This window comes from Eptatretus burgeri, chromosome 3, assembly GCF_056783735.1.
Source record: "Eptatretus burgeri isolate ZD-2024b chromosome 3, Ebu_testis_v1, whole genome shotgun sequence".
NCBI lineage: Eukaryota > Metazoa > Chordata > Myxini > Myxiniformes > Myxinidae > Eptatretus > Eptatretus burgeri.
Window position 1 is genome coordinate 127,981,622 of NC_140963.1, and position 26,921 is coordinate 128,008,542.

The window sequence follows — 26,921 nt, forward strand, 5'->3', positions numbered from 1 at the left end:
TGTGTATGTGTATGTGTATGTGTATGTGTATGTGTATGTGTATGTGTATGTGTATGTGTATGTGTATGTGTATGTGTATGTGTATGTGTATGTGTATGTGTATGTGTATGTGTATGTGTATGTGTATGTGTATGTGTATGTGTATGTGTGTGTGTATGTGTGTGTGTGTGTGTGTGTGTGTGTGTGTGTGTGTGTGACCACTGTTTCTCGACAACCACTGGTCCGATCCAATTGAAACTTGCCAGGTATATTGCTGGGTACCTGAGGATGTGCCTTTTCAAGGTTTGATATTAATCGGACAAGTGCTTCCCAAGTTATGGCCATTTATTTACCAACCAATGAAAGGACACGTTGCTGCGGCCATTTATTTACCAACCAATGACAGGACACGTTGCTGCGTAGGCATGGCTGCGTAGGCCGGTGCGCGGCCGACCGACGATGACATCACGTGCCGTGCCGGTTTCGATGGGGATCGATCGGCGCCTTAGTTACCGTGGCGTAGGAGTGGCAATGGTCAATGGCAGCGAATGTCATGGCAAGCAAAGACAGGGAGGTAAACTTGATTTTAATCAACTCTGTGTGTGTAAGTATCACAGGAGTTGTTACTTCAATGAAAGCGATAATTCGTGGAATGCATGTGAACATTCCGTACGGGCACGCACCACTTCCGGATAGTGATGACTTACTGTATTCTAATAATTTCTCGATTTCTTATTTGCATTTATAGATAAACACAATGCCCCAATCCAGTCGTCGTTTACGAGAGCGAAGGAACGACCTGTGTGATTGTTTGAAAGGTTTATTTTATTTTTTTTTAGGAGGGGAGGGGGTTGCACGTACGGGCACGCGAGAGCGAAGGAACGGCCTGTGTGTTTGTTTCTGGCTTGCGGTTTGAAAGTTTTTTTGGGAGGGGGTTGCACGTACGGCCACACACGTACGGCCATGCACGTACGGGCACACGAGCGTGAAGGAACGGCCTGTGTGGTTGTTGTTTCTGGCTTGTGCTTTGAAAGTTTTTTTTTTTTCCACGTACGGGCACGTACTAGTATTCAGAATACACCTGAAAGAACTTTTATTCTTTCAAGTGACTTTGTTCATGCACGCACGTACGGGCACATGAGAGCGAAGGAACGGCCTGTGTAGTTGTTTCTGGCATGCGGTTTGAAAGTTTTTTTTGTTTTGTTTTGTTTGCACCTACGGGCATGCACGAGTGCAGAACAAACAGACCAGGAGTCTTATATATCCCACTGGCTCCTCGTGTATTCATGAATTCCCAGCAGCACTATACAGACTGACAGTCATCCATAAACTCGACGGGAAACATGTTTTCACAAGGAAAACCATCCATTTCCATGATGTGTTTATTTTATCTTCTTTGGCATGACAACAGGCATGTTGAGCAACATTGCTATGGTTTTTGCACTGGTTCATAACTACCAAGACCTCTTTCAAACAAGCTAAACACAAACCATGGAATTACAATTTATTTGTTTTTTTGGAAGATATTGAATGCATATTTACCCTGATACATCATAAACAGATGATGGTGCTCACATGCATTGACTTGCCTTGATGGTTGAACTGGTGGAATAATATTTGAGTTGAAAGTACAGTATTTGTGTTAAAACTCCTTTCCGTGATGTGCCTCCTGCTGTGATCAAAACATCCTTCTTGCTTGTAACTGTAAATCCAAGTCTGCATGCTCATATCACATGGACTTTGTGCTTGTAAGTTGGTTCCAGTGTGACGTCTGCAGCTGCACATTCAACATTTGGTGGGAAAAGTAAAAATCAGAGTGGACTGGTGAGAAACATTTTGTGATTTTTATGAGTTGATCAGGAAGATTAATGGGAAGGGAAATGTCATCAGAAAATGAGAGGATTACGAACATGATGTTGTCTTTGTATCAAGATGTATCCCTTCTGGAGTGTGTGTTTTTTTTTGTAGCAGGATACTTTTGCAGACAGTGCAGATACCTGTTTGTCCAAATCTGTTCCTGTATATTGTTACGGCTGTGGAAATTCGCAAACCACCATTCAGGTCCCGTAGGTGAGATATCTCTTAAGTACATGTGTAGTTAGCCCAAATCCGTTGTCTAGAGGGAATTTATGTGATTCATTCGGGCTGCGACGCTTCGAGTTAGGCGTTTTTCTGTTCTATCTTTATTTTGAACCAACCACGTCTCAACCGCCATCACACAACAACAACAACAACAACAACAACGCCAGCAGCCACGACCTTTGCCTTCACAACTCGCTCCCCCATCATCGCATCACCGCCATTCCCAAACGGCACAATAACCATCAAACCACCGCCAAAAACCCTCCACCACCCTCACCTCTCTCCTTCTACGGCCATTCCCGCACCACCTGTGAACACTGAGCGTCGGGCTGTCTTGGGCTCGTTCAGCGATACGCACCGAGCCGCGAGCGCAAATCGCGGCCTTTCCGAGGGAGAATTCGGATCACAAACGCTACACGCCCAATTATGCTCCATCCAATTAGTGGGCGCGGGGTGGCTTGGCCCCGCCTCCAGGTGCGTCTGTGTGGACTCGCTATATGCAAATTCTAGGATCAGTGGAGGTTCACGCCCACTTTTCCTCCATCCAATTGGCGAGCGTGGCTCCGCCCCCGAGGTCATCCTGATCCGGATATTTGCATAGTGTTTTCTCCTGCCGGCCTATAAAACGGTGAGCGCAAGGCGAATCGTGGCAGAGTGTGGCAGTAGCAGTGCGAGTCGAGTCATCGGTGTGGCTTCGAGTTGGGTTCTGCAGTCGGCTGAGGAGAGTTGCGGGAAGAGGCAAAGGAGCTCGGGTCCGAGGCGAGAAGGACGGCGGTCGGCGACGAGGTCGCGGTGTGAGATCTCTCGCCGTGGGACCCAAGCCAGCCAGCCATCCTCCTCCCCCAGGGCATCAACAATTCCCCCTTTCCCCCACGCTGAGATAGTGCAACAAGGGGGCCCCGTTCCCACCCCACTCCAAACGTCGTACCAACGAAACCCGCCAAGGAGCACGAAGTCGGGGCACAGCCACGCGGCCACATCTGCGGCTCGTCCGCCAACGCGTCACGAGGATGCGGGTAGGACCCCCCTGGTCTCGTGGGTCTGGCCGCTCCTTCAGGTCATGCGCACATATTGGCCTACAGGCCCGTCTGCTCCCTTGTCTATGAGAGTGGCTTCTTTCCTTTGCTTTTGAGTAAATGTGTGTTGGCGTCGTCTGCAAAGTAGAACTGTATAAGTGTTGCCGTGTGTGCGCGTAATGGAGTAACTCTCCATCGTTGTTGCTTTTATTGTTTGGGTTGCTATATGTGCAGTTTGACTGTTTGGCTGTATATGTGTGCTTTCCGTGTGCCGGGAAATAAATGTGCTTTGTGTGAACTGTTTTCCCGTTTCGCTTCGTCCTTTCTTTATTGACCCTCCATCCTGCTTCACGTAAAGGGTTCGTAGTGGGCTTAATACGCCCAGTAATTAATCGGAACCGTCAAGGCCGACGATAACACTGCTCGGTTATCACTGTAGCACGGAACGGACCACTTAAGCGGTTCGTGTCTGGAGTCGGCCTGTGGCGTGGTACGATCGCCCGGTCGACCATCCGCGCAGGTACTTAGGTAGATCGAATTTGGCGAGCAACCCTATCCTGTGCGGGTGGGCAATTGGCACGGTCGTGGTGGGGTTAAACCCCCACCTGTGACTAGCTCCCGCCGTTGTTCCGAGAGGGTCACGACAGAATTGTCCGTCCGGTGGGCGACATGCCGCGATTCGAGTGACGCGGCCGTCCGCACGCCAGCGGGTGCGAATTCGCAACAATATGTGTGAGTCTCATTGGGTCCACATTTGGGTCATTGGGTCTCATTGGGTCATGAACATGAATAAACGAACATGTGCGAGAGGATGAAGAAACATCTTTAGATTCATTGATTTACTGGTAATTAATGATGGGTTTGTATTTGATCATCTTCACAATGACATATCATCTATAATAATGTGAATTCCCTTTTATCGTGTTGCCAACGTGTAATGTTGTTATCCGTGCTCTGTCCGTTTTAAATGCGAAACATCAAGTGAGGGAGTAGGATGTACCATGATTAATGAAGTCATTGGTTGTGTTCGTGGAAGGGGGTGAGGGGTCCATCGGTCGACTGTAAGTGTCACGTGGTCCGTGTGTTTCAACGAGGTAAGATTGCCATGCTGTCAGAGTCAGTGGTTTGAAACACGTGACATTGAGGAGGCAGTGTATGCCATCTGTAGACAAGGTAGACAGAGTAATATTGTCTGTGTAAACACCTCATGTTTGTGGCTGGGACGAGGTGAGGACTTCCCATCACTGAGGCACACGTGTCACATATGTGCAACTCGGCCGGTGTGTGGAAGCCATGGGCATGGTGGGGTCATGGGCTGTGGAGCCCGGAAGAAGCAATGTGGATTTATTTTTTTCGGGCTGTCCCCGAGGCAGGACGGCCAGAGGACTCCGCTTAAGAGGAAGGGGAGGACGAGAAGCTGCTCACAGAGGAGTTTGAGAGGCAGAACATTCTTATGGTTTTCTCTGAAGAAGTAGGCCTCATCAGGAGGGCAGACCAGGTGGCCTCATCTGAAAAGGACAAAGAGGGTCACGAGGGCTGGTTGAGGGGCTGATCGTCACTGGGGCTCCTGGTGGCTGGTTCACTTTATCATGCTCTGGTTGGCCTTCTTCATCCTTGGTGCTACTCGTTGCTGGCACTGCTCGTGTCGAGTTTACTTCATCTTTACAATCACTTTGTCACTGGCTCTCGTCGTCTTGCACGTGGTTTCCAAAGATAGTGTAGTAGATAGTAGAAATATCGTGCAAATTATGATACAAGCATCAAATTTGGCATTTCTGTTCTGCAGGGCTTTCTGATCAAATCTGCCCGATTGGCCATTTGAAAATCCAAATTTTGAAAAATTTTAAGAAAAAAAAAAAAAAACTTCAAAAAAATTGGAAGTCACAGCTGCTTGAAATTCTTGAAGCGCAAGTGAACATCCCAAACAGAGAACCAAGGGGAGATGCAGTCATCATTGATAGCTCAGCACTTATCAATGCCCTACCTCCACGCGCTTCAAAGATATTTGATGACTATGCTAAAGAAGACATCATCCCAAAGGTGGAATTCTATGGTGCCAGGTACGAGAGGGTGGACGTAGTGTTTGATGTGTACAAGAAGTCAAGTCTGAAGTCCGAGGCAAGGTCGAAAAGGGGGCAAGGAATCAGAAGAAGAGTGACAGGAACCAGTAAGACCCCAAGTAACTGGAGAAGCTTTCTTCGAGATGACAGCAACAAGACTGAGCTGTTTCACTTCTTTGCGGAAAAGATGTGTGAAGCACAGACAACAAGCACAGTCATTGTCACAAAAGGAGAAGATGCCATTAGCAACACAAGGAAGTCACTGGATGCTGTCTCCATGTTGTCATGAAGAAGCTGACACTCGAATATTTGTACACACCAGGGATGCAACGACGGATGGTAGCAAGTCCATTATCATTAAGGCTAATGACACGGATGTACTAAAAAATTTGACCTTTGCATAACCTTTAAAGGTCAGAAAACAATGTTGTGGACATTATAATAAGGAAACAGGATACGTGCTATAGCTTAATGGAGTTAGTTCGTCGAAGAAGGTCGAAAACCTGGTTTGATTCCCACAACTTTGAAAATTTGACCTTTGTGGCCTTTAAAGGTCAAGGATTATGACCTTTGGTGCAAAACTTCCTCTGGAACATTCCAGGAACAATATAACGTCATATAGGCTATATTGCATTTCGCACTCCTCGGATTATCCATACTTTGATGAAATCAGCGTAAAAACAAACTTGTCGGGGGCACCACGGGCAAGGTGTTCGAGATAGAGCAAAATGGTTTCAAGACTTTAGGTGGGGAATGACCTCAAGATTATGCATAAAAAATATTGTCATCCCAGCTCTCAAAGTTTGGGCAGTCATATGATTTTAATGTCAAAATTCGCAATTTTGTAAGTTTTTGACCTTGTGACCTTGACCTTGGGACGAAAATGAAAAATCGGACAACGACAAGTTTCAGATAATTTATGTTGCTATTCAAATACCGAAGAACCCATTCCATTCAGTCAATTCTCTAGGAGAAGATAGATTTTTCATCCGACTACCCCCTAAAAATGGCTATTTTTGGGGCGTGACTCAACCCACAATGGGCGTAGCAGGCCCTCATCCAGGAAAACACAACTCGACATTGATATCTAACACATAACCAAGTTTCATCAAAATCGGATCAAAGTCCACGGAGTTATGCTCTGGACAGACAGACACACAGACAAGCCGGTAGGCGGACATGGGTAGTCGATCTCACGAAGTCGTTTTTAATTTTGAACCCGAATCTCTTCAAATGGTAGTGGACTATTTCTCAGTCCATTTTCTATCCAATGATATATGGCACAACTATAAGTCCTTACAAGTCTACAATAAAAAGTCTAAAAAAAAAACATGCTTCCATTTGTTATAAGTCACCTTGTGAAACACCCCAGGCCCCTACCAGACTATATAGGTTACCATTTGCCAAAGTCACCTGCGTACTCATTACCCTTGCTCGCTTTTATACGTGAAAAACTTCAAATAGGCTTATTTCCCACCATAACTCGAAAACTGGAAGTCAGACCAGAAGTGGGTCAATTACATACAGGCCGTAAGGTCGCCGTGGAATTATAACTTTTTTTCATTTCTACGTTAGCCGTAGCAATTCGACAAGCCGGGAAAAAAAACTGGTAAAAAAAAAAAAAAAATTAACCCATTCATTACTGCTCGTCTGGCGGCACGTTCACCTGAGGGCCCCCTGCAGTCGTCTTGCGGGCACCTTGAGGCTACCTTGCGTCTGCCTTGAAAATTCTAAGGCCGCCGCAGGGACCCCTTAAGGTCACCGTGCGACATCAAATCAAAGACCATACGGCAACCCCACGTTTTCGGTCTCCACAATTTCTCAGACCTAAGGCCTAAGTCACATTTGCTCTACGGTGAGGATACGGTGGCCGTACGCCCTCTGAATTGACAGAAACGTGCGGCGGCCGCAGAGTTTCTGAGGTGGCCTCAGGGTGGCCCTACGCCGTATGGCTATATTTTACAGGCCGTAAGGTCGCCGTGGAATTATAACGCGGAGTTATAACTTTTTTTCATTTCTACGTTCGCCGTCGCAATTAGACAAGCCGGAAAAAAAAAACTGGTAAAAAAAAAAAAATTAAACCATTCGCTACCGTCCGTCTGGCCACACGTTCGCCTTAGGGCCCCCTGCGGTCGCCTTGCGGGCACCTTGCGTCTGCGTTGAAAATTATATGGCCACCGCAGGAACGCCCGAAGGTCACCGTGCGACATCAAATCAAAGACCGAACGGCAACCCCACGTTTTCGGTCTCCACAATTTATAAATACGCCGTGCAGCTCCCTGAAAAATAAAAACATATGTGACTGATACATTGTGTGACCGTGGAAATACTGCGGCCGCCGTATAATTGCTAGTGGCCGCAGATTTTGGAGACCCCACGGCCGCCGTGGCAAATGTGACTTAGGCCTAAATACGCCGTGCGGCTCCCCGAAAAATAAAAACATATGTAACTGCTACATTGTGTGACCGTGGAAATACTGCGGCCACCGTATAATTGCTGGTGGCCGTAGATTTTGGAGACCCCACGGCCGCCGTGGCAAATGTGACCTCGGCCTAAGCACAAGAAAATTCATGATTCTAGCTTCAAGGGTTAATGCTGCAGATTGTTTTTTCGTTAAAATACCCCACATTTAGAGGTTTTTCGGCCATTGCTAGGCAACGGAGGGATCCATAGCAACGGTTCTTTCTCACACATAACTAGGACATACCATGAACCTACCATACCAGTTTCATGTATATCTGACTCAGTCTCTGAGATATAACGAACTTCGTTTTTTTATTGTTTTCGACCAGGGTTCATTCAAAGTCTATCTTCTCCGACAGTTTTTATAGGATCCGGCTGGAAATTTTTGACAATATGGCTGAATGTACTGCCCACAGTCGCTCATGGCCCGATTTTTGATTTTCGTAAAAATAAATTTTTTTATGATTTTTCAAAAATTTCAAAGACCCGTTGCTAGGCAACGGTGGTGTCCATAGCAACGATTCTCATTTGCACATAACTTGGTCATGGTATGAACCTACCAACCAAGTTTCATCGAAATCGCCATTGTATTAACGGAGCACTGGACCAAACAGAGGGACAGACAGACAAACATAGACGGAAATACTGATAAGGGTAGGAAAAAAAATTTTTCCACTCGATCGACCACCCAACATATACGGAAATACTGATAATAAGGGTGGAAGAAAAAAAAATCTAAAATTTTTTTTTTCGAAAAAAAAAATTTGGACTTTATCGACTACCCAACATAATCGGCGGAAATACTGATAATAAGGGTAGAAAAAAAAAATCTCAAACATTTTTTTTTTTGAGATTTTTTTTTTTTCGACGAGATCGACTACCCAACAGACAGACAGACAAACAAGCCGGTAGGCGGACATGGGTAGTCGGCCGTTCCTAGGCAACGGAGGGGTCCATAGCAATGTTTTTTCTCACACATAACTCGGACTTACCATGAACCGACCATACCAGTTTCATGTATATCTGACTGAGTCTCTGAGATATAACGAACTTCGTTTTTTTATTGTTTTCGACCAGGGTTCATTCAAAGTCTATCTTCTCCGACAGTTTTCATAGGATCCAGCTGGAAATTTTTGACAATATGGCTGAATGTACTGCCCAGAGACGCTCGTAGCCCAATTTTTGATTTTCGAAAAAATAATTTTGAGATTTTTTGGAAAATTTCAAAGGTCCGTTGCTTTGCAATTAAATAATTCTCGTGTTCAGGTCCAGAGCAACGGTTCTCATTTGCACACAACTCGGTCATGGTATGAACCTACCAACCAAGTTTCATCAAAATCGCCATTGCATTGACGGAGCACTGGACCGAACAGACAAACAAACGGATCTATGGAAATACTGATAATAATAAGGGTAGAAAATCTCAAAAAAAATTTTTTTCGAAAAATCAATAGATCGACTACCCAACATAGACGGAAATACTGATAATAAAGGGTAGACGAGATCGACTACCCAACAGACAGACAGACACAGACATAACGAATATAGTGGTCACTCTGGCTGGCGCTCATGAACCAATATTTTAGAGCACGGGTTCCCAACCGGGGGGAAATTTCCCCCAGGGGGGAAATTTGGGTGTTTCAGGGGGAAATTCTAGTCTGGAATTAAAATTCTGGAAATTATCAGAAAATAATTTCCAGTAATAGCCTTCTGTTCTTCTCTTCTCAGGAGTACCCGTTTCCTGAACTTTACCCGCTTTCATTCTTATGTTTTATTTTATTTCTTCTTTTTTAGTTTGTTCTTTTCTATTACATGTCTTAATATGATCTCTCTTGTTCTTTTCAGGTCCGCAAGTGATCATGTCGAAAAAACGGATATATTCAGAAGCATATCTAGACTTCGGTTTTACGTTCGTTGTGAATAACGGGGAACATCTGCCACAATGTGTCATCTGCACAAAGACCTTGGGGAATGGTAGCATGAAGCCATTCCAGATGAAGCAACACCTTCAAGGATGCCATCCCGAACTACAGAACAAGGATCGTGAATACTTCAAGCTGAAACAAAATTATCTGAAGAAGATGAGACTGGACTCAACTGGAACGTTTCGTCAGCAAACGGACGCTATTGTGAAAGCGTCATACGAAGTCTCGTACAAGATTGCGAGGGAGAAGAAACCACACACAATTGGTGAAACATTGGTGAAGCCCTGTATGCTGCAGTGCGTGAAGTTGGTCCTTGGTGAGGCTGCCCACAACAAGATGACCCAGATTTCCCTTTCAAACAACACCATTCGGTCACAGATTAATGATATGGCTGAGAGCATCAAGAACCAAGTTGTTCAGAAGGTTCGAGGGTCACAGTTTTTTTCGATTCAACTCGACGAATCGACAGATGTTGCGAATCTGTCCCAGCTGTTGGTCTTTGCTCGTTATACCACCGAAAAAGGAATTGCAGAAGAATTCCTCTTCTGCAAACCTCTCCAGACCACGACCAAAGCTCAGGATGTGATGGACCTTATCAATGACTTTTTCGAAGACAGCAACATCAGCTGGGAGTCTCTGGTTGGGGTGTGCACGGATGGTGCCCCAGCCATGCTCGGCTCTCGATCGGGGTTCGTCACGCTCGTCAAGCAAAAGAATCCGGCAGTGGAATCGACACACTGTCTGATCCACAAAGAGGGGCTTGCTTCGAGAACTCTCACCAAGAACTTCAAGCAGCATCTTAAGACTGTCATCAAAGTCGTCAACTTTATCAAGGGTTTCGCTCTGAACACTTGGCTGTTCCGTCGGCTCTGTGAAGGCATGGAAGCCGACCACGAATCGTTGCTGTTTCATACTCAGGTGAGGTGGCTCTCAAAGGGAAACATGTTGCAGCGAGTCCTGGAATTGTTTGATGAGGTGGTAGCCTTCCTTCGGGCCCAAGAGAATGTTGTGCTTCTGGAGGCGTTGAAGGGTGAGTTTTTCCGTGTGCGGCTGTCCTACTTGTCCGATATTTTCAGTGCATTGAACGAGCTCAACAGGAAACTGCAGGGCAAAGGGACCAACATTCTTTTTCAGTCGGACAAGATCAGAGCTTTCGTGGCTAAACTGGAACTGTGGAAGAAAAGAGCGGGGAGTGGAAGTTTTTCCTCATTCCTCGCTCTGAACGAATGTGTGGAGGATATGGAGGATGGTCTGCCTGATCCAATAGCCGAGGATATCAAACAACACCTCGAAGGCTTGGAGGAAGAATTCAAGTATTACTTCCCAGGGATCACAAACGAGAGCAACGAGAACAAGCTTATCAGAGACCCATTTCAGAGGAACGTTGATGATGTGCCAGAAGCGTGGCAGGAAGAGTTCCTGGACTTGAAAAACGACTCTACAGCGAAGGATGCCTTCCAGAATATGGAACTAGAAGAGTTTTGGACCCAAGTCCGAGGAACCTACTCGCTTCTTGCGACCAATGCTCTGCGGATATTGGTCCAGTTTTCTTCCACCTACCTGTGTGAGACAGCATTTTCGGCACTGGTACACCTCGAAACAAAGGCACGCAACAAGTTGGAGGTGGAGGCGGATCTTCGCTGTGCGCTCTCCATAACTCCCCCAGACATTGAAGGACTCGTGAACGGCAAACAATGCCAGAAGTCACACTAAAATGCTGTGTTCTTATTCAATACAATTTAATGTTAGCTGTGTTAGTGCATTTGAAAAATAAATTAGTAAATAGTCTCAGTGTGTTTTAACTGTTCTTTCTCTCATACACATGAAGGGGGAAATCTGGATGGTTGAATTGGGTGCAGGGGGAAATGACAGAAAAAAGGTTGGGAACCACTGTTTTAGAGAATGGAATCAATAGTCTCCCTTATGGTTATAAGTATAAGTGTTAAGATATTGGGTTGGGAATTTTAACAGGCTACCGGCATCTTTTTACTGATTTATAAATGATAGAACCAAGCAACAACCAAACCAAAGAGTGGAGATGTAATTAGCCTTGGTATTTAAATGGGAAACATAACGAATGTGAGAAACATCAAATTACTTTTATTGAAGAAATAACCGGGGTAAAAGTAGATAAAACCAATAAGCGGATATTCATTGGTTCGCTCTTTGAGTGGAATGAAAATATGAAAGGGAAGAAGTGCTTTAATCAGTTAGTCTCAATTTTACATTTGCTTGTATGGAAGGGGGGAGAAAATCAGTCTCAATTTTACATTTACTTGTATGGGAGGAGGAGGAAATCACTCTCCTATTTTGGGCTTTTGGGGCTTAAGTCAGAAAGTTTTCCCCTCTCCCCCATTCATTTAAATGGCTGCCTCAGAAACCCCATTTATCCTATACTTCCATCATATTGAACAAACACCTCCCGGAGATGCCCTAAATGTCAGATATGTACAAATTGTACAAAAAAACACTTTTCTCGACGTTAGAACTGTTTGGAAGGTCGATTCTGGAGCTCAAATTTTGTAATTCTCCTTAGTTTAAGAGATAATCGTGGTGATCGCACATGCAGAAATGAAATATAGCAACGAACGCTGAAGTTTCCAGGTGTTTATGAGGAATGCATTCTACCCAGAGATTCGTAGCTATGATGAAAAGGCATTCGATATAATGAGTGAAAAAACAACTTTGTCGTTAAGAAATCGTTGTGGCCTGTTCCAAGTCGAGGGATGGTTGAGCAGGCCAAAAAACATGGTGGCTTCAGACCCCAGCAAGGTTTCCCAGGAAACGCCTTAAGACCCATAGAGCGAGGTGGCTGAGGATAAAATTAATTATCTTCAAAAGGGGTGTTTTAATTAACCCAAACACCCAATTTTCACTCATATACTTCCTTGGAGTTTTCTTAGTATGCATGCAATGTTTCAGGCTCTTAGGTTTTATGGTTTTGGAGTTATGGAGGTGAAAAAAACACACACAATGCCTTTTATTCGTTTCGATCTACTCGTCTCATCAAAACACATTTTTGTCTGATTTTGTTCAATAGGCAATCCACAAGTAATCCAGTTCCCTCTTTTCCTCTTATTTCCCAGCCCTGACAGTGGAGGATTCACCGCAACAGTGTTTGATTCATTTTGTTTTGCCAAGTGTCATCTAGTCTGTGTATCTGTATTTGAGCAGGATATCTCATAAAGTTATGGACGTATTTGGATGAAACTTAGTGGACAGGTTGGGTGTCTGCCAAAGACGAATTGCTTTGATTTTGTGAAGATCCGGACCCAGATGCGAGAATTTTTAAAACTTTAAAATGAGTGGAGGATGACAAAACTTGGTGGATGATTTTGGTAGGTGACCAGAACAAACTGATATGAGTTTGGTTTATGTCCGGATGCAGATCCGACTTCTCGGTAGGATATTAAACCTAAACTGTTCAGCCTGGCAGAGGTATGCTTTCTATTAAGTGCCGTTCTCGTTTACTGTTGCGGAACTAAGCTCTGCCTCGGATGACTTGAGTTGCCGGAGCGGTGCTCCGGTGCGCTCCTCCAGCACTACACCCCAGATCAAAATACAGATAAGATTGCCAAAATGTATTCTCCAAAATGTTAAAATGAAGGTTATTCTAATCACTGTCTTGATGTACTTGATTAATTTTAGTGCTTGCAGAATGGAACCACGATCCACTTTATCAAATATACAGGGTGGGCCAAACAAATGTACCCAATTTCAAAATTCAATAAAAATTAAATGAACGCTGATGTGGGTATGAAACAAAAAATAAAGAACAGAGGGATCTGTCAAGTATATTTCCATCAACACAGATTTTTAAAATGTCTTCCATCATTCTCAGTACATATGCAAATATGCACAACAGGGTTGCTGATTACAGCCTGCAGTGTTTCAATGGCCTCCAAGGTCACCAGATCGGTCACCTTTAGATTTTCTTTGATGTGGGAAACTTTAAGAAAAAGTCTTTTGGGAGAAGCCAAGAACAATTCGTGATCTGAAGGACTTTGTGATTACAGCTATTGCTAATATTCGGCGAAAGTCGCTGCAGGTGTCGCTCGAAGGTTCAAGGCGTTACCTCTCCGAATCCGGTTCTGTGCCTGCTGGAACAGCTGCTCCATGATGCGCTCCAATCGTCGTAACTCATCCTGGAGCTCATCTAGAGTTCTACCAAAGCCGTGCTCAGCAGGGATCGCTCGACTGCTGATTGGCACGAAAATATTGAGAGGAGTGAGAGATATTTCCGAGCAAGAGATTTCATGTGCGATTCGACTTCAAAAGGGTCCATCTCTGTTCTCATCGCTCAGCAAACAAGTTTGGTGTTGGCTTGAAATGAAGGTGATTACGAGTACCTGTACACTGTTGGAGGAGCACAGCATCAGCAGCACAGGTGTGCTTCCAAGAAATGATAGCCGCCGTGGCAGCCAAACTGCCACATGCGTTAACAGAACAGCTTGTCCAACCACGAAGACTGTTTTTGTGTCCGATGGAGCTGAATTGTAGCGCCCCCTAATGCCCCCTCCAACTCCAACGAGCAAACGCGAGCACGTTCTGGAGAAATCCATAAATGACGTCACGCATCACCCCTACGTCACAAGGTACTGCACACCTGACACGGACATCAGATGCTGATTCTCTCGTTTCATTGTTTGACTTTTATCATTTACAAAAGTTAAATTGCGTGCTGATTATTATTAACTGCTGAGCATCGTAAATTATTATTTACATTATTTACAGATTCAACAAAATAACAGATGGGTTATGTTTTTATCGTTGAACCTATTCTCTTGAACAAGAGAGGTTTATTAATTTTTGGCCAACATCGCCGTTTAACCAAACAATAAATGTACAAACTCGAAGGGCACTCAGTAGAGCGCATACCTCCACCATGTAATGCCTAATCCATGAGAACATATCGGGCCCAATACGTTTTTGAAATACATGCCATACAGTACGATGTCGTTCTTGACCCTATCTCTCATTGGTGAAGAATCACTTTAAAAATTAAATAATTCTCGTGTTCAGATCCAGATTCGGATTGTCAGCAAAACCGAATCAATTCGTCCTTGCAACTCACCCAACTTGTTCACCAAGTTTCGTCCGAATCCGTCCACAACTTTTTTGTGATATCGTACGATATATCATTTTTAGCCCAATATCTCAATGGTGAAGAATCACTAAAATCGAATCAGTTCGTCCGTGTCACACATCGAAACTGTCCACAAAATTTCATCCGGATCCGTCCATAACTTTTTGAGATATCTTGGACACAAACAAACAGACAGAAAGGGGTGAAAACATAACCTCCTTCACTTTCGGTGGTGGAGGTAAAAAAAAACCACACAAGTGTACTCATGATTTAATCAAGAACACGTTGTGTTGTTGTGTTGGAGGGTTGGGGGGGGGGGCAGGGACTTGGAGTAGGACCTATAAATGTCAGAATAATTTGTGAACTATGCGTCGATGTCCCAATTTCTATGCTGTGATGTCATACTCAGAATTCTCTCGAAGGTGCTCATGTTTGCCAGTTAGAACCCGGACAACGCTGGCTGGGGCTATAAATGTGGCTGCGTCGGTTCCACCAGCACAGTCAATTGTGATTCCCGACTTGCAACGACGATCATAGAAGCAGAGAAGTTTCGCAGGTGACGGATCAGCATTTGCTCGACGAGTTAAACAATGTCTCTAACTCCTCTGAGTATGTTCGTGCCCATCCGGTACAGCCGAGTGATCCCTGCTGAGCACGGCTTTGGTGGTGCTCTGGATGAGCTCCAGGATGAGTTACGACGATCGGAGCGCATCATGGAGTTGTTGTTCCAGCAGGCCCAGAGCCGGATCGGGAGAGGGGGTGCCTTCAACCTGCTGCAGTTGCCCGGACACGGACGTGAAGTGGAAATGTCCGGGACTTGTCTGGTGACGAACCAGAGTGACACGTCTCGCTACGTGATTTCTTTGGACACCAGGCAGTTCGACCCAGAAAAAATGAGCGTTAAGGTAGTTGGAGATCTGCTGCAGGTGTCAGGTCGCCACGAAGTGCACAATGAAGATGGACGAGGCGGCTCAAGCTACAACTTCCAGGAATTCCGAGAAGAAGTGAAGCTCCCGAGAGACGTGAACCCTCAGAAAGTGACCTGCTGCTTCACGGCCGATGGAAAGTTGAGGATCGAGGCTCCACGCAGTGCTTCAACTGCAGCCCCTGAACGGGTCGTGCCCATCGAGCGTGCACAAGAAGCATCAAAACCGGTCGAAGGTGCCCCTGGAGCAGGGATTTAAGGTGGATTTCCTGCAGCAGTTTTGGATGCATTATTGATACCATTATTAACTGATTGTACGGTTCTACGCATTGGAGCTTTTGGTAACTGGCTTTTGACAATTGCACCATTTATCAATCATCAAATACGCTCTTGAATATTACATACAGAAAGCAATGCCTTTGGCACTGTTCAATAAATGTTTTTCAAATCCAGATATGTCCTGTACTTGTTTCCTTTTATATCATTTTGGTATGTTACCACATCATTATTGTAGGCAAGTGCAAGGTATTTATTTTTCGTTTAACTTGTAGTTTCACCTGCAGGAGGGCATTGGTGTTGTACCAAATCTCCTCCAGGACTTCTTCAGCTGGACAATTTAAACAAGAACAAGAGCAATCAAAGATTGCAGACTCTTGCCAGGACTTGTTTTACGTGTCGTTTGTGTCGTTCTGTGTGGTTAATTTTGTGTGGCATTTGTGTACGGATGTGTTACGTCGTTGATAATAGACATAAGTAGAACTGCCACCTTATAACTGCTGGCAGTGATGACCGAGTACCAAGACGTCCCGCTTTGATGCAACCCTGTTTTGATCAGACACCTAACCCTGACCCATGACTTTTATTATTATTCAATTTAATTTAGAATGGGATTAAAATTAATTCAATTTAAATCAAATGGAAGACCAAATAGGAACAGTCCTGCATTGGAGTAATCAGAAGGAACCTAAACAAATAAAAAGCAAAGATGAAGTCATCAGGAGTAATCTGGATAGCATTCGCATTTCAGCTGCTACTCCTCTACCGTCATACACATCCAGGCACAGCCAAGTGAGCCTTATTCAAAAATATGAATAATAATAATTTTAAAAACACCAGCTCAAAAAAAAAAAAAATTCTGGCTGCCAGATCATGTATCCTATCAGGTTGAAATTTAAAATATATATTGCCCATCACTACTGGACCATAATTGTGAAGTTTCACATCGATTGATTGAGCGGTTCAAGAGAAAGAATTTTTTTCAAAGATTTTTACTCAGTCCAATATGGCTGCAAGACCATGCGACTTATCAATTGTTTGTGAATACTCTGGTATCCCCAAGGCTGGGGAAACATTTAAGTGAAGTTTCCCCTCGATCTGTCCAGCTGTTCTGGAGAAGACTTTTATAGGTTTTAAGGTAAATCCAATACGGCTGCCAAACCATGTGACCTATGACATCAAATGTGTGAACCTTTTGTTCCTCATGAATAGGCGGTAATATGTGTAAAGTTTGCCCTCAATCTGTTCAGCCACTTCAGAGAAGATTTTGTAAGGTTTCTTTTTAAAAACAATATGGCTGCCGAATTACGTGAGCGATTAAGTCATCAATTTCTTTTCTGTTGACCATTTTCTCCCTTGATGGCCCTTAAAGTTTTCATACTGATCAGATGTAGCGTTCTACATATGCAATTATGGCATCATAACGAAGGCACCTATGACATCATTTAAAAAATCGTTTATTCACCATGAGTACTTGCCATCTGCCAAGATTTAATTTTTTCCTTGGTGCAGTTCCAGAGATACAGAGGTCCAAAGTTTTTCCATTTTACCAATTTGGTTGCCACAGCACGTGACCTATGACATCATAATTGTCAATAAAACATTCTACATGAGTAGTCGCTCCTATGGTGAAATTTTTTTCTCAATTGGACAAGTGGTTGCGGAGAAAAACACGAAAGTTCTGTGCAGGCAAACTGACAGACAAACAGACAAACAAACAAATAAACCAATGTCACCTGCAGGGTGACCCGTATCTTGCCAAAAGGTGATCACGTGTGACTTCTTTAAGGTCACACTGAGGTGAACAGAGCTGCTATCCACCAGGAGCGACTCCTTGAGGAATATCTGCCGACGAGAGATTCCGATGAGAATCGTTCTACAGAGTAACCATGAAAAATATGCTTTTGCCTCATAACATCACCAAATGACGTCATAATGTCTCAAGCTTGACATATCTAGAAAGCACTCATTGAGGTGTTCAATTTGAGGTTCTACACGATATGGTTCCTAAAACTTGAAAATTTGACCTTTGGGTCAAATATGTTTGACCTGAGGCGCTAACCATGAAGGTCAAGGCCAATCGCCACCAAAAATTAATCAGCTGAGCGCCAGACCATGAACTATATTCCCATGAAGTTTGAAGACGATCCGATCAAAATTACTCAAAAAATAAGGGTTTCGTCGACTCCCCTGATTTGCGACAAAGTGATCTTGACCTTTGACCTTGACCTTCAAAATTTTATGTGCTGAAAGGGACCTCCTATAGGCCTCTGATATGCGAAGTTACAAAAATTTCCAATGATAACTGTGCTCTGCAGAGTGATTTATACGTGATTACAGACCAAAAAAAAACAAAACAAACAAAAAAAAAAAAAACATATGAAGGTCAAGGCCAATCGCCACCAAAAATTAATCAGCTGAGCGCCAGACCATGAACTATATTCCCATGAAGTTTGAAGATGATCCGATCAAAATTACTCAAAAAATAAGTGTTTCGTCAACTCCCCTGATTTGCGACAAAGTGACCTTGACCTTTGACCTTGACCTTCAAAATTTTATGCGCTGAAAGGGACCTCCTATAGGCCTCTGATATGCGAAGTTACAAAAATTTCCAATGATAACTGTGCTCTGCAGAGTGATTTATATGTGATTACAGACCAAAAAAAAACAAACAAACAAACAAAAAAAAAAACATATGAAGGTCAAGGCCAATCGCCACCAAAAATTAATCAGTTGAGCCCCAGACCATGAACTATATTCCCATGATGTTTGAAGATGATCCGATCAAAATTACTCAAAAAATAAGGGTTTCGTCGACTCCCCTGATTTGCGCCAAAGTGACCTTGACCTTTGACCTTGACCTTCAAAATTTTGTGCACTGAAAGGGACCTCTATAGGCCTCTGATATGCGAAGTCACAAAAATTTCCGATGATAACTGTGCTCTGCAGAATTTTTGTATACGTGATTACAGACAAACAAACAAAAAACAAAACAAAAAAAAAAACATACAAGCTGACTAACATCTCTTGCAAAACTTCGTTTTGGCAAGATAACAAGAAGACATCGTGCAAAGCACGATACTTGCAAAATCCATAAAACAAATTTCACCTCAAAAATAATTGGTGATTGAATTCAATGACCAAATATGCAATTCCTCTTCAAATTTCAAGTGAATCGGATGAAAATCGACAATTTTAGAAATTCGGCCGATGTTGACCTTTTGGTCTAAGTTGACCTCAAAAAGAATTGGCTGGTTGAATTCAGTGACCTGAAATATAAATCCTCTTCAAATTTCAAATCAATCGGATGAAAATTGAGGATTTTAGACATCTCACTTAAATTGTTGACCTTTTGACCTCAAAAACAATAGGCTTCTTCAAGATGACAAACTCGTGGTGAAGTTTCGTGAAGATCGGTTTAAAATTGTGACCTGTAGGTGACAAGCCGGTAGGCGGACATGGGTAGTCGACTACCCAATAGAACCTGACGCGATGGGCCCCTTCGATGGGGAATGACCTGAGGATTAAGCACAAGAAAATTCATGATTCTAGCTTCAAGGGTTAATGCTGCAGATTGTTTTTTCGTTAAAATACCCCCACATTGAGGTTTTTCGGCCGTTGCTAGGCAACGGAGGGGTCCATAGTAACGGTTCTTTCTCACACATAACTAGGACATACCATGAACCTACCATACCAGTTTCATGTATATCTGACTCATAGTCTCTGAGATATAACGAACTTCGTTTTTTTATTGTTTTCGACCAGGGTTCATTCAAAGTCTATCTTCTCCGACAGTTTTCATAGGATCCGGCTGGAAATTTTTGACAATATGGCTGAATGTACTGCCCACAGTCGCTCATGGCCCGATTTTTGATTTTCTAAAAAATAAATTTTTTATTACTTTTCTAAAATTTCAAAGTCCTGTTGCGAGGCAACGGTGGTGTCCATATCAACGGTTCTCATTTGCACACAACTCGGTCATGGTATGAATCTACCAACCAAGTTTCATCGAAATCACCATTGTATTAACGGAGCACTGGACCGAACAGACAGACAGACAGACAGACAAACATATCAACGGAAATACTGATAAAAAGGGTAGATCAAAAAAAAAATATTTTTTTTTCGACTGGATCGACTACCCAATAACAAAATCGACTGACTAATACACTTGAAAAATCTTCGATTTTGCAAGTAACAAACAGACCCAAATGCAATACCCTCTCCTTCGGTGAGGGTAAATATTCAATTTCATCAACAGCTCCTCTTGGTTTTATAAAGTCCTGGGTTATGAAATCTCCAACCAAAATAATGGTCGAAAAAAATATGAAATCTCCAAAATCTCCGACTCTGACATGTAATGAGATTGAGGCTCACTGAAGAGTGGGTTGAGGGAAAATATTTACTCAGCGGGGATATAGTTGGTCACATTTCACAAAAAAAAAAAAAAAACCGAGAAGGGCACTCGGTAGAGCACATACCTCCATCACGTAATGCCTGATCCATGACAACATATTGGGCCCAATACATTTTTGAAATATCATGCTATACAGTATTATATGGTTTCTGGCCCTTTCTCTCAATGGTGAAGGATCACTTTAGAAATCAAATAATTATTGTATCCAGATTCGGATCTTCACCATAATTGAATCGATTCTTCCTTGTCACACACCTAACCTGTCCACCAAGTTTCGTCCGAATCCGTCCACAACTTTTTGAGATATCATGCTATATATCAGTTTACCCCAATCTCTCAATGGTGAAGAATCAATCAAAAAATTATCAGATCCGGATCTTCACCAAAATTTAAACAGTTCTTCCTTATCACACAAGCAACATGTTAATGAAATTTCATCCGATCCATCCACAACGTTTTGAGATATCATGCTATATATCATTTTTGGCCCTATCTCTCAATGGTGAAGAATCACTTTAATAATTCTAGTAATCGGATCTGGATCCGGATCTTCACCAAAATCTAATCAGGTCGTCCTTGTCACACACCAAGCCTGTCCACAAAATTTCATCCAGATCCGTCCACAACTTTTTGAGATACTCTCTACACAAACAGACAGACAGAAAGAAAGGGGTGAAAACATAACCTTCACCTTTGGTGGCGGAGGTCATAAACAAGTAAAAATAGACAATAATGTCAAAGCCCCCGTTCTTTTAGTAATGTTGCTGTGCAGAGTTAAAGGGCTAGCCCATATTTATGTACCATTAAAATGGACGCCAGTCGACCAGTCGGCCATTTTTTATCAGATTGTAAAATAAAGTTAGGTGTAAGTGTATACTGTTATGTACTGTGTTCGTGCCAAGTTTGAACAAAATCGGACCATGCATGTCTGAGAAATGGGTGAGGACACATTTAAGTCACAAAATGGCCACCAGTCGGCCATCCTGTTCCTAATTTCTGGGGAGGGGGGGAGGGGAGAGGGATGAGGTGCATAGGTAAGCCATCATTCATTATCTATGTGGCAAGTTTGAAAAATATCGGTAAATGCATGTCCGAGGAATGGTTGAGGACGTGTTTATCATCAGATTTTTTACAACTAAAATGGCTGCCAGTCGGCCATCTTGGATATGATCTCGAAAAAAAATATTTGCATATGTAAGCCATCATCCATTATCTGTGTGCCAAGTTTGAACAACATCGTTAAATGCTTGTCCGAGAAATGGTTGAAGACATGTTAAACACGGGGTTTTTTTGACAACTAAAATGGCCACCAGTCAGCCCTATTGGATGTAATGTTGAAAAAAAAATGACGTGCACATGTAAGCCATCATACGTTAGCTGTGTGCCAAGTTTGACAACTTTGGAAAATGCATGTCTGTGAAATGTTTGAGGACATGTTCAACATCAAGTTTTTTTCACAAGTAAAATGGCCACCACTCTACAAGTCAACCATCTTTCATCAGATCACAAAATAAAGTTAGGTGCAAGTGTAGGTCATTGTGTACTGTACTTCTGCCAAGTTTGAACAAAATTGAACCGTGGATGTCGGAGAAATAGTTGGGGACACTGTTCAGTAACAAAATGGCTGCCAGTCGGCCATCTTAGATCCGGTCTTGAAAAAAAAAATGACATGCTTATATCTGCCATCATTCCTCATTGGCGTGCCAGGTTTGAACAAGATCGGTAAAAGCATGTCAGATAAATGGTTGACGACATGGCAGACACCGGAATTGTTTTTTACAACTGAAATGGCCGCCAGTCGGCCATCTTGGATTTGATCCTGGAAAAATAATGACGTGCAGGTTTAAGCCCTAATTCTTTATCTGTGTGCCAAGTTTAAACAATATCGGTAAAAACATGTCCGAGAAATAAGTGCAAGTTTAAAGCTTTAGCAGAGAGTAAAACGCAGTTACCAAGTGAATAAAGGCAAGTTTCGAAGGTCCTCCTGCCGCTCCTGGGAATGACGCTTCTGTGCCACAGCTCTGCTAATCATGTGGGCCAGAGCAAAGAAGATGTTGTCACCCAACTGCCCTCACAGGCCAGTCAATAGCACCACAAAAACCCTGCCATTCCTCCCGTCATTTCCTGCTCAGTTGCTTGTGTTATAATATAGCATATGGAAGTTTTCATACCGTGTCTTGACTTAACCTGTTCGGGTTAGATCTGGGATAGTGGTCCTGGGACACTTGATCCCAAATAATAATTGCAACGGTAGCCAAATGAGTGTGACATGTGGCATTGGTTCACTCGGCCAATTGGTAGCCACTACGTAGTCGCCAGCATGGTTACACATCTGCTCCATTCATCTCACAGGTATGGTAAACTGACCCTGGGTGCTAAGATCTGGCCATACGGATGGCATCCATGATCTTTTTATAGACACGCCTGTTTTTTTTCAGTTATCCGCCTCTGCGGCCATAACAATATGAATGAGCTGATATCCGCAGAACATCAACGCAATTTAGAATGTAACTTCAACAATAGTATGCAAGGAATAGACAAATATTATGCAGAGAACCTCTCTGCCCTCCCCCACACCTGCCTCTCTCCTCAACTCTCCTCTCCCCCCTCCTTTTCCCTCTCCCCACTCCTCCCCTCTCTCTCCATCCTCCCCCTCTCTCCATCCTCCCCCTCTCTCCATCCTCCCTCCCCCATCACTTCCACTCCTCTACTTTTACCACTTCTCTCATATTCCTCTCTCTCTGTCTCTCTCTCTCTCTCTCTCTCTTATCCTTTCTGCCCACTCCCCCCTCCTCACATCATGCCAGACCAGATACATTCAAAACTATTTTAATATGCAATTTTTGTACATTATTTTTAAACCATCCATCTTCATTATTGAGAGAATCTAAGAGCTTTTAATGTCAGACATCTAATAAAATGCATCATTTGCTTGAAAAAAAAAATTCAGATCCATTTCTTTGTGAAAATCCATTGCAGCCACCTTAACCTGAAATTGAGAGAGGGGTTGATTTAATCAAGCCTTGAAGCCTCAAAATGTTTAAGCATCCATAAAATAAAAACCCGAATCACAACAAACACGCCACTTACCTCATTCTTCTTGGGAAACACTCATCTCTCCGAATATCTACACGTCGGCCCACTCACTGAATTGTAGTACCGATGTACACCAGCGGCCTATGGAGCCTCAGAGCTCTGCGGAGGGAACAAGATGTTAGCGATTTCATTTGGAAGCCCTGCCCTGAAAGGACAGAAAAACTGGTGGAGGAATATAAATATATTGTTTCAGGGCCAGGTATCAGTGGTGATAAACGGCCACAAGGTGGCGCAGTGGAGTCGCCTCCCACCAAACACCCGGAATTTAGGTCGTGACTCGGATAAGTCTAAAAGGCATGGGTCCCTTAGGCTTAGAGGACCATGAATCGCCAATAAGTTGACCGCGTGGGGTAGGATCAATTGCCAAACTTTAATATACCTAATTACCCACGCGGGCAAAGCCACCGGGGAATTCACACCCCCGACGGACCTCGAGCGGAACGAGCAGTTACCGTGCCCGAACCGTGTGTAACCCGAGCGGAGGTTAACAAGGCCCATCAGTCCAAATGAACAATTTACAGCCTCGCTATTTCTCAACACACACCGTGCCAAGCCAATGAAAGAAACACAGAAACGAGCTGGAACATTTAACAAAAGGGATATTTATTTATAATGAGGCAGGGAAGCACGCAAGAAGGCAGAGTTAATCGAATAAAAGGAATGCAATTTACACACACGGCACTTAAACGTTTCTACTTAAAAGACGAGCCCACACACAGACACACCCCCCCCCCCAAAAGAAATGGTGGCCGTGGCCTTTATTGATACCCCCAGCTCAGAGGGAAGGTGAGCTGGAGGTAAGAGACTGGCGTGGACCTTCCCACTTCGTGTGGTTCTCGACGATCTGGCCCGGTGGGACTCGAACCCGCAACACGATGCGCTCCAAGCACCAGGTACGAAGGGTAGCGTCGGGCGCTGGCACGCTCCACTGGCAAAACAAGCAGGCAAGCTATTCTCCTCCGGCTCGCAGGCAGGTGATTCATGACGGGAAGACGAAGACTCTCTCAGCCAGTCGCCCCCACACAATTATCCCTTTTTCTTTGACAGGTGGGAGGGATCCGTCTCATCTCATTCCCCTCCTCATTGGACAGGCGTGTCGGGCGATCTCCCGGCAGTTCGAGATTGGTCGGGGGGGGGGGGTGCTCATGTCTCCACCCCTCGACCAGGAAGTCGAGCAGCAATATGTTGCGTTGGCTCCCCATTGGCCGAGAGGTGGCAGACATGCTCGCACCCCTCTGATTGGCTGAGAGGGGCGCCATGCCCATATTTGGAGCAAAATCCAAGACGCCAACGTCCAAAGAAATATATATATATATATATATATATATACACATACATATATATATACACATACATATATATATATACACATACATATATATATATATATACACATATATATATATATATATATATATACACATACATATATATATATACACATATATATATATATATACACATACATATATATATATACACATACATATATATATATACACATACATATATATATACACATACATATACACATACATATATATATATACACATACATATATATATATACATATATATATACATATATACATATATATATATATACATACAGGGTAGCCCGGAAGTTACTTTACCTCTGATAAATTTCTCGCACTTCCCTCCGTCCCTTCCCCTCTGCCCTTGCCCCCTCGCCCGCTATGGTATTTTATGGTAACGCTATGGTAACGACCCGAGTCGTTAATTTTCGTGTGGCATGCAGGTGTAGGTTTTCCCCGCGAACGTTTTACCTACGGATCCCCGAGTGCGACATTTGAAATACATGTCCCAAAAATAAATAACCTAGTGCATTGTGTAACTAAACTAACACTCACTCGGACAACTTCACTACATTGTCGGCGCTAAACAAACAACAGGTGGGCTAAAATTATGTGCAGTCCTAATATTTACACTACCATGGCTCAGGACTTGTGACTTGAGGAGAGAAAACACAGCAAAGTTAACATTTGTGGATGAGTGCACAGCAGGTACTGATGGTCAGACGTTTTTAGGGCCTTCAAAGGTCCCTTGTTTGTCGTTGAATTCTTCTTTTTTTGTTCTTTTTTTCCAGCTACTGGAGGCAACTCACCCTAACACGGCAGGCCATACGCCGTCTCGCAGGCCATTTGAACTGGCCTTTTTGCAACAAGATCTCCTAGTTGCTCAGTGCAGTCCCCGGTCCATTTCAACTGACCTTCATGCAACAACAAGGAGATATTCGGGCTGCTCAAATGCAGTCCCCGGTAATGCGGCTGCCTACAGGGCAGTCCAAGCAAAACGCTTTCAGACGTGGTCCTGGAGCACATGGTGAGGGTTGAATGACAATGCAAACAAAGGCATGGGCAGGTATGGAGGCAAGGCAAAGGCAGGCAAAGCATGGCATGGCAAACGCAGACCAGGCAAGATGCAGTACAAGAGGAGGTCGGCACACGAAGCTGGCCGGCCTCGGTCGGGTCTCGTCAGGTTGTGGAGGGAGTGTGGTGGCGCCGGCCAGTCTGAAAACGGGCTCGGACCTACCCTACGATCTCCCCCCAACCTATCGCCTGTGCCTGTCTTTGTCTATAGCCAGCCCCATTAGCTTGCAACAAAACAACGAAATTTCAACTTTTTATTATTTTATAAATATGCGTGTCCCTCGTCCCCTTATTGTCTTTGTTCGGCTAACCTGTCCTGACCGTCTATCCTCAATCCCTAAGATCCCTTTTTGAGGGGATTAAGAGACGAGTGAATCTGTCTTGAGGCCCAATGCAGCCTCAGAATAACTCCCTCAGATTTCAGCAATCTCCAAAGGTGAGTCCAGCGGCCCACGAACAGCGAAGGGATGGATGGTGCGAAGGGGTACACGTTTCCGATCTATCCTACCATTTTATTAAATGTTAATCTATCCCGGGGGCTTTTCAATACGCCTGTCTCTTTAAACTATCGGTTCTAGAAACCTCGATTCCAGTCACCTGTGTTGGTGTTCGTTATTAATTTGGGCCTGGACCGCAAATTTTCTCTCGTGCTCTTGCACAATTTCGTGGCTGGGCAGCGTGGCTCCATTGGCAGGGATACCCATCTGCCTAACTCGAACTACGGCATCCCCGGTTCGCTGAGGCTGTCTCCAAGCCCACCTACTCCTTATGAATGTGGGGAATGCCCTGGCAGTGTCCCTTTCGATGTCCACGTGGCATTTTGGTGCTCCGGGTTCCGTTTCCGTGGGCTACCCGTGCCCATTTCACTAACTCAGTCCCTTGGACCCATGGCCTACTCTGGCCGACTACTTCGGTGCCCAGAGGGCCCTCGACTCAGCGCGCACATTTCCACAGCCACACTCCCAGCCAGTCAATGGACTCCTACACCCTACAAAAAGGTTTCGTGCCTTCGTTCACACCAACAACAAAACGACATCCGTTTCGTTAATTTCGCTAACCCGCTAACTAACGCTACACTAACCCCGGCTTCCCTAGGGTGGGATTCACTCCTCCCCCCAATCATTCATTTGCACCATGCATTCCACTCACACACTTGGGCCCGCCGACCCACATTCATTCATTATGTTTCTGTCTTCTCTTTTTTTT

At 44.0% G+C, this 26,921-nt stretch overlaps 1 protein-coding gene and 2 long non-coding RNA genes across 8 annotated transcripts in view; 1 reads left to right on the top strand and 2 right to left on the bottom strand.

Annotated features, from left to right (window-relative positions):
* The window catches only part of LOC147030942 (uncharacterized), a 105,440-nt gene that overhangs the window by 76,126 nt on the left and 2,393 nt on the right, over positions 1–26,921 (bottom strand). For 4 of the 6 annotated variants that reach the window (XR_015056581.1, XR_015056579.1, XR_015056578.1 and 1 more), the window contains exon 2: positions 23,320–23,424. This is a non-coding gene — a long non-coding RNA (uncharacterized LOC147030942). Of the gene's footprint in view, positions 1–22,181; positions 22,254–23,319; positions 23,425–26,921 lie in introns of all 6 variants that reach the window. The other 2 variants (XR_015056582.1, XR_015056580.1) reach the window with 2 other exon arrangements.
* Positions 937–14,998, bottom strand: LOC147030943 (uncharacterized). The gene is made up of 3 exons (XR_015056583.1): positions 13,875–14,998; positions 13,601–13,725; positions 937–1,756 (listed from the first exon to the last, which is right to left on the bottom strand). It is a non-coding gene; the product is annotated as an uncharacterized LOC147030943 (long non-coding RNA).
* Positions 15,050–15,988, top strand: LOC147030944 (heat shock protein 30-like). Its single transcript, XM_085875537.1, has one exon. It carries the CDS (start codon positions 15,202–15,204, stop codon positions 15,793–15,795), a length of 594 nt encoding a protein of 197 aa, XP_085731663.1. The 5' UTR covers positions 15,050–15,201; the 3' UTR covers positions 15,796–15,988.

Coding starts and splice junctions, on each gene's coding strand:
- LOC147030944 (XM_085875537.1), top strand. CDS start 15,202: ATGTCTCTAACTCCTCTGAGTATGTTCGTGCCCATCCGGTACAGCCGA.